The sequence below is a fragment of the Melozone crissalis genome, unplaced genomic scaffold (genome assembly GCF_028551555.1).
Source record: "Melozone crissalis strain CALT ecotype California unplaced genomic scaffold, PUWL_Pcris_2 ptg000018l_1, whole genome shotgun sequence".
NCBI classification, from domain to species: Eukaryota; Metazoa; Chordata; class Aves; order Passeriformes; family Passerellidae; genus Melozone; species Melozone crissalis.
Window position 1 is genome coordinate 34,142,879 of NW_026535796.1, and position 15,346 is coordinate 34,158,224.

The following is a 15,346-nucleotide window of genomic DNA, read 5'->3' on the forward strand; positions in this document are numbered from 1 at the left end:
TCCTTCTAGCTTGAGGCAAGGACCAGTTCTGCAGCCTAAATCTAGCTCATCACTACATTAGCAACAAAAGTGAGTCAAATCACTATTTCCCTGAGCTGAGGACCATGTCTTCATCCTTAACAATAAGGTGCTTTTTGCATGTTTCAATATTACATACAAACTTTTGTGAAGTGTTATATTGAAGAAACCAGCCAAGGCTCTGTTGTTCTTCGCAGCCACAGACAGGGGTATGATGGAATCCGGCTTTGCTGCAGTGTGGAAGCTTCTCACTTCATAATAGAGGAGAAGGTGCCTACTTACCAGCATTTGTGTCTTATAGACACTGCCCATCTGTATGCTGTTTATCTTCTAAACACAACTGTAGATCCTTTTATCACTTCTCCATCTTTTCCAGCATCCCACCCCTGCTGGACACATCAAGTGTCCTAATATGCCTTAAATCATGCTGTTACTTATGTATTATTTGAGGCAGGGGACAAAAGCTGTACTGAGGTGGAATGGTTAAAAATATTCCTCTCTGACAAACTATTTTTGACAAAACTTTTTTTGGTGAAATTTTAACATTTTTTGATACACTACATTTTGATACAGCCTGAGTTCAGTAAGTGCTTAGACAACACTCTCAGGGACATGGTGTGATTCTTAGGGGTCCTGTGTAGGCCCAGGAGTTGGACTGTGATCCTGACAAATTCCTACCAATTCAGCATATTCTATGATTGAAGTCCTATCTTTGCTAGTTTGGGATTGAGAATGAGGGTTTAGAATGATTTTCAATGGAAATTTTAATGTAAAATATAACCATCTGAAGTGTGCAATGAAACCTGATGTATTCATATTAAATCATTGGAAACAGTCTATATGTGGCTCATTAAATGTTCTGCAGAACAGAAGAATCATCTTTCTGCCCAGTGCTACTGCTATGTTCTTTTCTTTTGTTTCCTCCTTCTTCTGCATGTGAATTGTCTTCCCAGCCAGGAGTTCCTGCTGGTTTTTTTTTCTGGATTCTGTATGCTGCCCACAGTTTTGGGCATTATTTTCTCTAGTTCTAAGGAACCTTTTCCTGTTTTCTCCATCTTCTGTAGTTATAACTTGCTACACAGACCTGGAACTCTGTGGCAAGGACTCAATGAAAGGTAGGTTTGTTGTAAAGAGAGATTATATATTCTGCAGCATACAGTGGAAGGTGCTGTTCGCTCTGTTCTTCTACCCACTGCTGTGTACAGAAAGACAAACAAAGCCCACTGCAGTTTTTTGTCATTTATTAGAAATGGCCCCTGGGGAACACACACATGCAAGTTACACAGCAATGCCTGGGCCAGCACCCATTCTCTCTTTCTGGTCCAAAGTGTTCAGCACATCCTGGATAGTTCTGCACCTTGTCCCCACAGGCACACTAGGAGAGAAGTCCTGACTTAGTGCTCTGGGCATGCCAGAGGCTTTGCCTGCTACCCAGGGACTCAGTCACCAACTGCCTCCCATAAGCTTTGACACAAACTCCTCTGGGACTTGGTCTTTGACATCAGTCAGTTGAAATGTTGCCAGGACAAGACAAAAACAACTTGGTAATGACAGTGATTGACAGAGTCCAACATTGACCCACCAGTGGGACTGGTGTCCTGGAGAAGTTCAGCTGAGCTTTCGTGGAAGTCTGGCAGTGAAGGCAGAAGATGACACTGACCCACTAAAAGCCCTCAACTTCAGTTTTTCTTCTTGTTTTGTGATAGTGCTTCTACCTCCAGGTACTGCAGTCCAATCAACATCCCCAAAATAGAGAAACCTGTGACAGGGATAGAGGATGGATTGTGTAGAAAATGCTGGACAAGAGATGAGGCATGCCCTCCTGCCCTCCCCTCAGCCCATAGCTGCATGGGCAGTTTTTCTGGGCCGTCATAGCTCCAAGGAGAGTATGCAGGGGGAGGATACAGAGCTCTACTTACTTGCTACCATGAGGGGTGCCATGACTCCAATTGTCAGGGCTGCAGTGTGGTATACGAAGACCTCAGAAAGGAAGTGAGCAAGGGCCAAGAAGAAGGTAAAGAGTGTGATGTGATAGAGGCTGTTGAAGAGCAGAAAAAAGCAGGTTATCGTACCATACTATGGGCATGAATATGGCTGAGTGGGGAAAAAGGCAAACCTGCATGCTGCCATATCTGATCTCACTGGCAGCACAGAGAGGACTTTGTCCCTTGCCTAGTGAGGTGCAAAATCTCCCTGGGCAACAGCTGAGAGGAGAATGGGGCAGCATGTTCAATAGTGCATTGAAATTCACAGGCATTATCTGGCCTGAAGGAAGGTGAAGAGCACGAGTAGGGCACCAGTGAAATGAGAAGTATGTGCACACACATAAAGAAGGTGCGAACAGGATGAGCAGAGAACTAGGGTGGCAGGACTTGGCTGACTTCAGGCTGCATCACCCAGTGTCTTCCCACCTGTGCTCTGCTACCCTCTATGGGCCACGGCTAGTGAAAAGGGAGCAGGTTCAAGAGATGCAAGATAAAATTCCTCAAAGAAACAACTGATTCTTGATAATTGGTATTGCCACCACACCCTAAAAACATCGTTTAGTCCCTGCACCTCCCTACCTCGGATAAACCTGGGTAATCCAAGCACGTACTCCCAGGTGAACAGTGACTTCTGCTGCAGGGCTGAGGGAAGCACTGCCAAAAGCATTTTAGTAACCTCCAATAAAGGCTTTGTCTAGCACAGACCTCAAGTCATCTTGCTTAGAAATCCCTCTCAGAAACCCCTCTCTTCTGTTAGCACAGGGAGAAATGGTGTGTCTCCCACTCAGCATCAGGCTGCCCCTCGGGCCTTGCTGTCAGCCCCAGGTAAGTGTAGGAAAGAAAGCAACTGGTTCAGACCACTGCAATGGGGCACCTGAAACTGTCCCAGTCTTTAGCTGAGCTGTCATAGTAAAAGTATTGAGCATCAGTCACACCACAGCATTAGCAATTGCTTAATTAACAGAGCAGCAATGGCATTCAGAAAATGCTTTCCAAGCTGGAGCTCAGAAATTGGCGACAGTAAGAGAAGGAAGAGGTTCTCAGATCTGCCTGTTTCTGACTGAGCTAAGGACAGAACTCAACGGCGCAGCCTGTCCCCCTACAGAGGAAGAAGGGGGCAGCAGCTACCGCACAAATCCCACACTGCTATTTGAGCTTCTTCACGAGAATGCTGTCAACGCTATCGAAAGTTCAGGAACAGCTTTTGATTCCCCCCCTCCTCTGTGCCGCTCCCTAAGCTCAGGCTGTGTCTAGCAAGCAAACCAATGGATTTCTCAGGTGCTGCTTTACATACGTCCTGTTACGGATGTCGATTGCGCAGAGACAGCGGATCACGGATGACAGGAGGGTCCAGACGCCGAAGGTCCGAGCCTGGAGCCCATTCACTGCGTAAAGAAGGAGGGAGCACATGGACACCACGCACGGCCCTGCCTACTACCCCCCGTCCCGCCGTGGAGGCGCACGCCGGGGCAGCGGGCAGCTCCCGGGCCCCAGAGGAGGGACCCCGAGGACAGTCCAAGGCCCCGGCTGGAGGGCGGCCTCCAGGCGCCAGGGCGGCCGGCGCGGCCCTTACCGAGGCCGGGGCTGGCGGTGTACAGCTTCTCCGAGAGGAAGCCGTGATCGCGGAAGCTCTGCAGGGTGTTCCCGGCGGCGATGACCGACACCATCACCAGCCAGCTGCGCAGCACGTTCAGGAACCGGCTCATCCTCCCGGCCGGCTCCAAGCGCGCCCGCCGGGCCCGGGCCGAGTCCCCGCCCGCTACCGACGGCCCTCCCTCCCGCCCGCGCCACCGCCCAGCGCTCCGATTGGCCGCTGCGCGCCGCTCCATGCGCGCGCCACGGCACGTAACACCGCCTCCCGCCAATCGGATCCTTCGTCCCGCGGGAGGCGCGCCCGCCCCGTCCCCGCCCACCTCGAGGGAGTAGGTGGGAGCGCCGGCAGGGGGCGGGGTCGAGCGCGCCTGCGCAGTGAGGCGGCGGGGGCGGCTGCGCGCCGGGCGGGGCCGCCGCCCGTCGGTTGTTGTAGTAACGGGGAAGCGGCGGGAGGGGCCGGGGCTGCCTTGTGCGCCCGGCCCGGCGTGGCCCAGCGTGCGGGGGCAGGTACGGCTCGCACGGGGACCCGCTGCCTTCGGGGCTCATCGCCGCTCTTGCTTCCTATGGGGCCGCCGGAGATCGCCGTCCTTAGCCAGGCGCGGGGTAGGCCGGGCCGCAGCCGCCCCTCCGGGCCGAGGGCCGCTCCTGCGCCGGTGGAGGCGTTACGGTGTCCGGCTGTCCCCGGGCGGCGGGCCGGGCTGGGCGGGCGGTTCCCGTTGGGCTGGGCCGGCCTGGCGTGGGTCTGCGGCCCGAGGCGAGGCAGGGCAGGGCGGGGACGCGCGTTACCGGTAAGTGCCCGGGTGGTTCTCACGGGCAGGTGCGGAATGAGCTGCTGCAAGGTGATGCTGCTTTCTGCACTCGCGTGGCTCGGAGGTGATGTTTAACAAATCGCAGATGTATAACAGACTGGTTGATAGTATTGTGAGAAATCCGTGCTGGCAGGAGGTGGTACCTGATAGCTCTCCCTGTCCTGCTCAGCTGTTCATTCCTGCTTTTAATCCTTATTGCAGGTAACTGCTCTTGCAACTAGGACTGGGCTGTATGAAAACTCCCAAAGGAAATGCCAGTTGGGATGGCTAAAGATCTGGAGGAAACTGGCTCATCCTCAGAAGAGGAAGAAGATCCTATAGATGCGCTGGAGTAAGTAGGAAAAACCTCTGAACTGTGTCTATGTCTCTGTGCTTTCTGGTGGATCTGTAGTAATTTGAAAAGACAGATGCATTCCTTTCCTTCCTACCTATGAAGTAGAAGATGATCTGTTTGGGCCTTAAACCTATGGGGAGGCTATCTACATCTGCAGCCTAAAAGACCCCCACATTCATCAGGGTTGGATGTGCAGCTTTTCTTCGACTGCTCTGAAGTCGATATTTTCATGGATTTCTTTCTGTCATGTTCCTAAAAGGGGAATGTTTTTGAAGATATCTGTCCTTTTTTTTTTTTTTGGCATGTGTGGTTTTATGGGGGCAGAGGTTTGTGTGGTTTTTGTTTTGCTTTTTTTTTTAGTTTTTACTGCTACAGAGATTAGAAATCTGCTGTACAGTAGATTGATATACAATGCTTTATACCCTGTCTTGTGATAACTCATCTCCTAGACTTCATATTTCTTACTTCTTCTTATTTCTTCTTAGTAACAAGTCATAATGTTTGCTCCATCTTTGCTTAGTAACTTTTTAGCTTTGCTTGTGAAGGAATTGCTCCCTTATTCTTTCCTATAGCAGAATCACTTTAGTTTCTCCTGGACCTACTTCACTGTGTCCTGTTAGGGTTTTTTTGGATGCACAATGTGACTGAGTGCTCAGCTGCTGACTACAGTGACTCAAGACATTTAGAGAATTGTTGCTTCATAGCAAGTGGTTGGCTTGGGTTTGCCAGATCCTCGTGGCTGGAAAGGTCCAGAACTAGCTTCACCTGGAATGTAGCTGTAACAGTGTGTCTGCATCAAGTGACCAGGGGTCATGCTATGAATGAATGACTGTCACCTGGAGGATTGAGCCTTGCTGCAAATCCTCAGGACAGGCTTAGTATAAACTCCTGTCTTGTTGTCTCAGCTCATTTTCCACTTACATAAGGCTCTGGTCTGTAGTGTAAATTCTGGAAGCTTCTTGGGTCCTTCCCAATCTGAATAGCTAATTACACCCCAGTTGTAGATTTAAAAAAAAATAAAAATTGTAGAGGTAGCAGAAGCAGGTAGGAGTGCTGTGAAGTTAATTTGTCTGAGTGATATAATGGTAGTGGCTTCGTTAAGAAGACCAAGGCTATTCTTAAGAACCCTTGTCCTAGCATCGGAAAGTTGCCCTTCTATCTCTGTTCCTTTGTTCTGAGTGTTGGAGGTGTTTTGTCTTGTGTAGCTTCTCCAAACCTTTGGCAGACAATGATCTTTCATATTCTATAGACAAATGCTTTTGTATATCACTGTCAGTCTTTGTATTTCTTCTTGTTAGTGTAGACATGTCTCTCCAGCCCCTCAGTCTCTGTTTTCTCATGTTTTAAAAAAAGTTAACTTTTTAATGTTTTTAATTTTCCTATGCAGTGTTTATAAACAGCCTGAGTTTTATTTGCCTAGGGAGATTGACAGTTTTTCTTTGTGTGATCCTAGGATTTGATATAACAGGTCTTGATGGTTTTTTTTTCTATGTCCTTAATTCCTCTGAGGAGATGATATTTTCCAGTGTACTCTTGTTCTTTGATACAGAATTGATCACTGCATCACAGAGCCTGTAGCTTAAGTGGTGCACTGGGGGGCATTGTTCTTGAATTCTGGTCTTGCATTCCACTGTATCTGACAGGAATTAAAAGGGAAGAATACACAGCTATATCCATTGTGTTAAGCCAGGTCTGTTCTAATCTCTCAAACTCTGCCTTATTGCTTTTTTTGTGTACTTCAGACTCCAATATTACAGCCAGGCTGACTGCACTTATCTGCAGTTCTAAAATTGGAGGCTGGAATCTGCATTGCAAGGTCTGGTTGTGTGGATACCAGCAATTGTGGTTTATGATGAATTATAGATCTTGTTTTCAGGCTATAAATTTGGAGAACTGTAGCTGTGAAAGCTCATGAGGCCTCTCCTAAATTGTACCCACTAAAATAAATACAGAACTAAACAAGATTAAACAGAACTCAGACTGGCAAGACCAATTCTAAAAGAGTGATCTGGGAAATTCCCTTTATAGCTGAGTACCAAGGGTGCTGTCTTGCCTTTGTGTGGCCAGGTTTTGGTAATGGAAGGGCTCTGGTGGTGGGTTTTGTGAGAAGTTGCTAGAAGCTTCCTCCGTGTCTGACAGTGCCTGTGCTCCAATATGGACCTGCCACTGGTCCAGAGAAAAGAGGACTGAGAATATGTGACAGGAGGAGCTCTGCAGCCACTAAGGTCAGAGGCCAAGGAGGTGCTCCAGGGGCCAGAGATGGGATTCCCTGCAGTCTGTGGTGAAGGCCGTGGTGAGGTGGTTGTGCCCCTGCAGTCCATGAATATCTGTGGGGGTGCAGAAATCTACCTACAGCTCGTGGCGGAGCCCCACACTGGAGCAGGGGCATGCTCAAAAGAAGGTTGGGATCTCATGGAAAGCCTGCACTGGAACAGGCTCCTGGGAGGGACCTCCAGACCCATGGAGAGAGGAGCCTACCCTGGAGCAGATTTGCTGACAGGACTTGTAGCCCTGTGGGGGAACTCATGCTGGAGCAGTTCATGAAGAACTGTAGCCTGTGGACAGGATTCACACTGGAGAAGTTTGTGAGGGACTGTCTGCTGTGGGAGGGACCCATACTGGAGCAGGGAATGGGTTCTCCCTGAGGAAGAAGCAGTGGCAGAAACAACATGTGATGAACTGGCTGTAACACCATTCCACATTTCCCTGCACTGCTGAGGGGAAGGAGGTAGAGATTCAGGAATAAAGTTAAGCTTGAGAAGGAGGGAGGGGTGGGGGGAAGATGCTTTTTAAGATTTGGTCTACTTCTTATTATCCTGCTCTGATTTTGATTGGTAATAAGTTCAGTTACTTTCCACAAGTTGAGTCTGTTTTTCCTGTGACTGTAATTGGTGAGTGATCCCTCCCTGCCTGTGACTCATGAGTCTTTTGGTAAATTTTTTTCTGACCTGTCTAGCTGTGGAAGGGAATGATGGAGCAGCTTTGGTGGGTGCCTGGCACCTAGCCAGGGTGCAGCCTGGAACCACCACAGATGCCTAGCATGTGTGTGTGCTGAGTCAGCACAGGCAGGGCTTAGGGACAGCCACAAGACTGCATCTGAAATGCAAAGAGTAAATTGCTTTTCATTACCTGGCTCACTGAGGGATCCCCAAAGCAGCAAGCAGAGGCAGTCACTGTGGAGCTTGGTCCTTGCTAGAGAATCACTGAAGCTGCTGCTTATTTTTCAGGGATTCTTGCAGGTGTATTTTACCACTGTGCTTTGACCCTGCCCACTGTAGGGCAGGAGTCTTGAACATGTTTGATAGAGTACCTTGAAGTCTGTTGCAGTGCCGTGCTATCTGACTTCAGAGGTTCTGCTTGTGAAACACACAAAGACAACAGTTAGTATGTCACCTGTATTATTCTACACCCAAGCTGTAAGTCACTCAGGCATGGTTACAGTTCTCCTCACCAATCTTCCACTGTTTTCCCCAGCATGTTTGCTTGTGTCCCGTCCAGAGGCTAGGTGGGTAAGTATGGAGAATTGCTGTGTCATTGTTGTAACTAACTGCTGCATGTATGAGGCTCAGCAGTTGTTTATACTGACTGTCTTGTCATTGCAGAGGTCATCCATGTATCAAGTGGACAGGTGGTGGCTGCAGGCGGGTCCCTGTCTTGGTGTTTCATGCTGAAGCCATTCTGGCCAAGGACAGCTACCTCCGTCTAATTGGAGGTGGGTGCTACTACGTGCCAGCTTTTAAAAGGCTTGAAGGCATGAGGTAAAGGTCTCTTACCTGATGGTCCCTTCACTTTGTGGTGGGAAGAGGACATAGTGGGAAATTGGAATCCTTTCTAGTCTCTGACCACTGAGACATTCAGAAGTGCTTAATCTGTTGGTGAATGCTTATAATGTCTTTGGACAGTGATAGTGTCTGTCCCTCCACTGGGTCCTGATGTGTTTTGAGATGGAACTGTCTGCTTGCAAATTGAACTCGGAGGGCATGCTAGAACTTAAAACCAGAATGCAAATTCACCATAGCTAAGACCTTAAAATCAATCATTGCTGTGAGTTTTGAGAGCATTTCGCTGGGAAATAAAGCAGCCAACCTCACAGTTGAACAATAATAAGCTGTAATAACAAATCTGAGTCTACAGCCTCACAACCCCTAGAAGGCCATAAACAAATGGTTCCTGGCAGCACTTGAGTTGGGAGACCAAATCTGTCTAGTGTCAAGTAAGGGAGAGCCTCTGAAGAGGCTGGGTTGTTATAAACAGTCACTTTGGATTTGAAAAGTTAATACTTGTGGGTGTGTACAGCTGGGAGCTTGTTCTGGATGTGCTGAGTTGGAGAAAAGCTAAAATGTACTCGGCTCCCTTTTGTGAAGGTGCTGACACTTCTTTCTTCTCTTGCTTTTCCTTTCTTAGGTAATTGGTGCTTTCGTTTCTAATATCCTATCCAAGCAAAAATGCTTCTGGCTCATTGGGGTAAGGGGTGGAGAAGGTGTTTTACATGTGGAAACTCCTGATCCTTTTCATGTGAGTTACAAACATACTTGGATGATGCCAGAAGCTGATGGTAATTGTAACTTACATTTTTACTGCAGCGTGGTGTCTCTTCTGCTTTTTCTCACATGGTTTAACAAGTTTACTGCTGAATAGTGCAACATGTTAAATTTCCTCCAGCTTTGTCTTGTTCCTGATTATCATACTTCTTGCTTTTTTGATTTACTTTTGTTGATAGAACATATTTCCGTAAGTTTAATTTAATCTTCACCCTTTTATTCTCAGTTTGAATACATTTGTAAACTGCCTTTTCTAGGCAGTTCTGTATTCTAGTGTTGCAATTTCTTTCTCTGCTGTCTTTGAACTCCTTTTTTGGATTGCCACATCCTTTTATATTACCACTGACCTTTAGTCTTCCTACTTGCTTTTGGTTTATCTTATACCTTTGGGGCTGCTTATTGCCTTTGTTTTTATGACCTTCTACTTCCATAGTGAGTGTTTATTTCCTCGTACTTTTTACTTAATTTCTTACTGTATTGTATTTGCAGTTATTTGTTGGAAGATTGGTACAGCTGAATGAGATGTAAACAAAAATTCAGTGCTTTATTTTGGGTTTTCATGATCTAAGAAGTGATCACATAAGCAAGCCATATCAATGAGGGGCATTAGACATAATTACTTTTAGATAGAAATACCAATATTGACTAGAGAGGAAATCTGAAATAATGTTTGAAGTGTTATAAAGCAGTCTATATAATGGAACATTTTGAAAAGTCTGGGTATTTTTTAGGCTGTCCTGTGCTTTATTTTATATGATGGGGTTCTGTGATGCTACTATATTATAGCTAAGGATTGATGTCAGTTCAGTGATGCTGATGTTGGCATTTCCTATCTCCCTTTGCCTGTTATGTGCTGCTACTCTCTGTGAATTAAGTGCAGCTGTACTGTCTGAGTCCTTTTCTTTGGTAGAATGACTTTGGTTTATTCTCCCAGGTGCAGACTCTAACCCTGTGTCTCTTTGCCTCCTCACAGAGCGCTTCCACATGTCCTATAAGATTGTGCGGACAGACAGCCGGCTGGTTCGGAGCATTCTGACTGCCCATGGATTCCACGAGGTGAGTGCAACAAACTTCTGTCTGATTTTGTGTTGGGCTGGGAGGTGATGGTAATGTTTTTGGATTTTTTCTGTGTGGTTTTTTGTTTCTTTTTTTGTTCTGCAGGGTTAGAACCAGGAAGCTGCTGTGGAAGGGGCCTCCCTTGAGGTTTTTTGTTTTGTCTTTTAATGTACTCTGCTAGTCAGACTGAAAATAGGTCATTTTGCTCCCTCAAAGGAGAACCCATTAGTCTTAAGCCTTCAAAAACAGGAGAAAAGAAATGCTGAAGTTTGGTCATGTGATGCTTCTAAAGCATCACACCCTTGGGAAAATCTGAAGGATTTAATTTCTCAGCCTTTACAAGCTTTCAGAAGTATTGATGTAGTATTTCAAACTTCTCTTCTAGTGCCTGTCTTACTATAAAGAGTGTCCTGTATGCAGCTAATGACAATTTGAGAGATGTGTAGGGTTGATTTTTTAATTTTTTTTTTCAGAATAACAGCAACTCAAGGAATTGATCTGACAAGTTTCCTGAAGAGATTAAAGCTGCTTTACAAACTGTGTTTAAACAAACCATCTATGAAAAAAACAGTCTCTCAACTTTTTTTAAAAAATCTGACATGGTTATTTCCCAGCCTGGGAATACCTTAGGGTACCAGTTTGGCTGGAGTTGCCCCTATATTGGAGATAGTAGAGGAGACTGTCTTAGACTAGACTTGCTTTGGCCTTGTAGATCTAGGGACAAGGTGGCATTGCTTTTCATTAGTTCAATGTTTTTGTTTGTGGTGTTTTTTTATGCTGCTTTTTAGGTTCACCCTAATAGCAATGATTATAATCTCATGTGGACAGGATCACACTTGAAGCCTTGCTTGCTGCGTTCCCTTACAGATGTCCAGAAAGTCAACCATTTCCCTAGGTAAGGCCTTGATACCATGTTTTGTTGAACATCATTGTGGTGATTTGCAAAAATCTGAACATAGATACCCCCCCAAAAAATAGAGCATGTGTGGTACTGTAAAATCCCAACAGATTGGGCCAGTGCCACTGCTGTCTCATTCTTAATGGTCTTGGGGGTTTTCAGAGAATAGTATATCAATTAAAATGTTGTTTGTAGCCCAAATATTGGATTTTTAATTTTATTTTTTTATTTGATGATAAATTATTTGTGGCTTCGGTTTTTAGTTAGAGGGATGGTCCTATGTCCCCTGCTAGTTTATATACCACTGTTATAACCAGTTAGTTTATAACCACCATTATAACAGGTTGTTGTGCTTCAGTCTGTCTTGGGAATTGCAAGAAGTGCCACAAAGGATATTAATACAGCCATAAGGTAGAGGCAATAAGGCTTGAGAGTCAGTTAGGGTTTACACATCTGACAGATTAGGGCTTAGACATCTAACAAAGCTACAGATACTTCAGTAACTAGGACAAAGGGTTGCTGTAATGTTGGGGAATAAATAGATACAGTCTCTTGTTTTGGGACTGCAGGTCGTATGAACTGACACGGAAGGACAGACTGTACAAGAATGTCTGCCGAATGCAGCTCACCCATGGGTTCAAGGCATTCCATATCTTACCTCAGACCTTTATCCTCCCAACAGAGTACCAGGAGTTCTGCAGTAAGTGAATGGATGATGATGCCCCAATGTAAAATAAAATAATGGGATGTGGAGGGAGGAGAATTATTTTTAATATCTTAGCCTTTTGATCATGCCAGTGGTTAAGGTAACAAAATTAGAGGAAGCTGGGAAGACAGTAGAAAAGGTCCATGTGATTTCTTTGTCATTTCTGCTGTTCTGTTTACTCCATGCCTATGTAAGTTTGCAAAAGCTGATGTGGGGTTTAACATTCCAAAATGGAGGAGTTAGGTGCACAGTGTTGTCGATGATCAGCTTCACAATATCACTGCCTAGTGCCTGGGGGTACTGAAGTGAGAAGTGCCAAAAGGAGGCGTAGGGCAGAAGAATGAATCTATCAGAGCACCATGGGGGGCTTCAGGGAGGGGCTGTAATAATTGCCATGATTCCACAGGGGTGAAATAGCATATTCGAAAAGCAGACTTTGATCTCCCTGTGGAGTTCTCTAAAGTGTTTACCATAGGCAGCATTCTTGATTCTTGCTCCCCTGTTAATAAGCAGAATGGCAAATGTTGCAGACTTGTGCTGTTTTCTTTTAACCAGATACCTATTCTAAGGACAGAGGCCCGTGGATAGTGAAGCCTGTGGCTTCTTCCAGAGGTCGGGGTGTCTACCTGATAAATAATGTAAGTGTTCACAGAAAGGGCTGCTCTTCAGTAACAGTGCCTTCAGAACTATGTTGGCTTCCAGGCAAGAGGCATGGAGGCATCTAACTGGACACTGGCCTTACTCTCAATTTCAGCCATATATTGGTGAGCAATTCAACAGCCCTGAGCAGCTTGGAAGGCCTGCCTGGGCCTGTGCTGTGTAACCAAAAGCAGTCTTTCTCTTTGTATGCTGTGCTCATTTTGCAATCTACCTGCAAGTCTTAGCTTATTAGGAGCAAGTTTGTACTCCCTGAGACAGTTTGGGAAGCTGTGCTGCTTCATGCTCTCTTTGTGGCTGACAGTAGGCTGACCTTGTGGAGATTTTCAGAACTCTCTTTAGTTGTTTCCCTGTGTGACCTGAATAGTTCTCAAACAGACCCCTTGTCTCACACTGGCCCATGAAAAAGACCAGTTTAAATGAACCTTGATAGAGTAGCAAGTGTATCAATCTTAAAGCTATGTTATCTAAAAGCCAGTGTGTCCTTCCTGAGGTGTAATGGGGATAGTCCTTTGAAATCAATGTTCAGGTTGTATTGCCTTTTGCTGTTTGTGAGCTTTGCAGAGAGTTAGGTTGTCATAGATAACAAATACATCTGAACTGGAGCCAAACACATGAGGGGATTCCAATAAATATGCTCAACAGCAAAATGGCTGTTGAGTCATTTTGTTTTCACTCATTCAAACCCCTTTAGCCTTCCCTGCACTGAAGGGGTCATGCTGCCTCATCTGTTCTCTACTTGGATTATTTCCCATAAAATGAGGGAGCAATTTGCCAAGTGTATGAGGTAAGTATTTCCAGAGCTACACTCAGTTTTTTCTTTGCTTGAAAGGGAGGAATGAGCTCAGGCTCACATGGTAGTTGGCCATGACCTGGGGAAAATACCCTTCTGGGACCAATATCCCTTTGTGTATTTCTGTTTGAGAAACACTGCAGCTAGTTTGGCCCACAGGCCTTTTTCCTTCAGTGTGATGCCATTAAAAGAGTGTATTTTAAAATCCCATCACAAAAGTTTTTTTAAACAACAATAACCCCTCCAAACAAATAACAAACCTTTGCATTTCCCTGATCCATATAGAACACTGTGTCGCTTTTGGGTGATATTCTGAGGGAAGTTGAGCTTGTTCTCTCACGTTCTGTATAAACATTTTATATGCTTAGGTTTTCTGCTCATTGTGCTGGTGTTGTGGCTGAATAGATACCAAATTGAATAAAGGCAGAATCCTGTGATTCTCTTGCCTCTTCTGCAAACTGAAGGCAAGAAAGTGTTGTGCAAGAAACTGGTTACAAGAGAGCCTTGCATAAAGCAAAAAGTAAAAGATTTTCCAACAGATCCCATAACTTTGTGACATGTATTTGTCATAGTTTCAGCTTTCTGTTCTTACCTACAAGTGTAGCTTCTTTTGGGTACAGGAGCTCCTGCTGTGAACTGAGACTCAGTATAAGGTGGGCAAAAAGGTTGGATACCAGCCCAGGATGTAGTTATAAAGATCACAAGTTGAGTAATTTTCCTCACTTGTGGCTTCTTCACCATCTGTAGTTACATACTCCATCCTGGGTCTTCTAAACCTCTTCTCCATGTGTTTGGTTAAACCATTGGGAAGCAAACAGAGTAACAATTACTCCTTAGATGGTTTTTTTTTCTCTGCCTGTTTTACATCATTGCTGTGTGGCTGTTAAATCTGTATGCTACTCTGAGTATTTTACTGGAAAAATCAATTAGCAGGTTTTTTGGCAATGTAATCATTCTCTTTAGGATCTAAATATGTTGTGACTGACAGTTCTGTGTAGGTACAGAGTTTGTGGCAATTGGGAGTGGGGCTGTGGCTCAGCCTCATCCCCAGTGGGCACAGCTGTGAGCAGCAGGTGAGCAGCATTGGCAGCAGTGAGCCATGGAGTGCCCAGGGGCACTGACCAACCACCAAAGGGAACAGAGGCACACAGGTGCAATGCATCAGCATGAGGGGTAAAAAAGGTTGGGCTAAAGAACAAGAAGGGCAGATGCCTGGAGCCTTCTGATGTGTTGTGGTGTTACTCTGCATAGGTTGAAGCCTTCTGATATTGTATGGTGATACTCTGTGGATGATGACTCTCTTAACTGTGGTGTATGCTGTGACAGTTATGTTTTTTCATTTTGGTTTAATTTCTTCCTTCCTCAGATGTAGTTATTGGTACAGGGTGGCTGTACCAACCTCCTTTAGGAGGGAAAGGCAGGAAAAAATGGTGGATTTGACCTAATTTCTTCTTATTCCTTATATCTGCTGTTTTTTCACTCTTAAATACTCTGTTCTTTTGCAGCCAAACCAAATTGTAGTGGAAGACAACATCTTGGTGTCTCGTTACATCAGCAATCCCTTGCTCATAGATGGTGAGTGTGCTTAGGGATTGCTTTTCTCCCTTCCCCTAACCCGGTATCTGAGGATCTCTGCAAGCTTTGGAGGAGTTTAGTTGAATAATTGAGTGGTCTAGCTTGGTCTAGCATCAGACAAATGTAACTAAAGATTCATTAAAACCTGGAAGCTTTACAACTGGGACAGATTCAGGCACCTATATCAGCAGTAGGTAATGGTCTATTGCTCTCAGAGTCTGTTGAAATTCCTCAACTAGTTATGATGTCTGAAAGATATTTGCAGTCACTGACTCCTGACAACTCTATTTCAGATTTCAAGTTCGATGTGCGTCTCTATGTTCTGGTTACATCCTATGATCCCCTTGTTGTCTATCTCTACGAGGAAGGATTGGCCAGGTA

The 15,346-nt window shown here is 45.5% G+C and overlaps 2 protein-coding genes across 3 annotated transcripts in view; one reads left to right on the forward strand and one right to left on the reverse strand.

Annotated features, from left to right (window-relative positions):
- Positions 1-1,244: 1,244 nt before the first annotated feature.
- ERG28 (ergosterol biosynthesis 28 homolog) lies at positions 1,245-3,773 on the reverse strand. The gene is made up of 4 exons (XM_054275883.1): positions 3,577-3,773; positions 3,298-3,388; positions 1,938-2,056; positions 1,245-1,777 (listed from the first exon to the last, which is right to left on the reverse strand). The coding sequence occupies exons 1-4, from the start codon at positions 3,707-3,709 to the stop codon at positions 1,698-1,700; spliced, it is 423 nt and encodes a 140-aa protein (XP_054131858.1). The 5' UTR covers positions 3,710-3,773; the 3' UTR covers positions 1,245-1,697.
- Positions 3,774-4,048: 275 nt separating this feature from the next.
- The window catches only part of TTLL5 (tubulin tyrosine ligase like 5), a 126,686-nt gene continuing 115,388 nt past the window's right edge, over positions 4,049-15,346 (forward strand). For both annotated transcript variants that reach the window (XM_054275833.1, XM_054275834.1), the window contains exons 1-9: positions 4,049-4,103; positions 4,607-4,736; positions 8,342-8,451; positions 10,254-10,336; positions 11,125-11,231; positions 11,804-11,934; positions 12,496-12,578; positions 14,896-14,965; positions 15,259-15,343. In XM_054275833.1, coding sequence (XP_054131808.1) covers positions 4,657-4,736; positions 8,342-8,451; positions 10,254-10,336; positions 11,125-11,231; positions 11,804-11,934; positions 12,496-12,578; positions 14,896-14,965; positions 15,259-15,343 — 749 coding nt within the window. In that variant the 5' untranslated portion in view covers positions 4,049-4,103; positions 4,607-4,656. The remainder of the gene's footprint in view (positions 4,104-4,606; positions 4,737-8,341; positions 8,452-10,253; positions 10,337-11,124; positions 11,232-11,803; positions 11,935-12,495; positions 12,579-14,895; positions 14,966-15,258; positions 15,344-15,346) is intronic.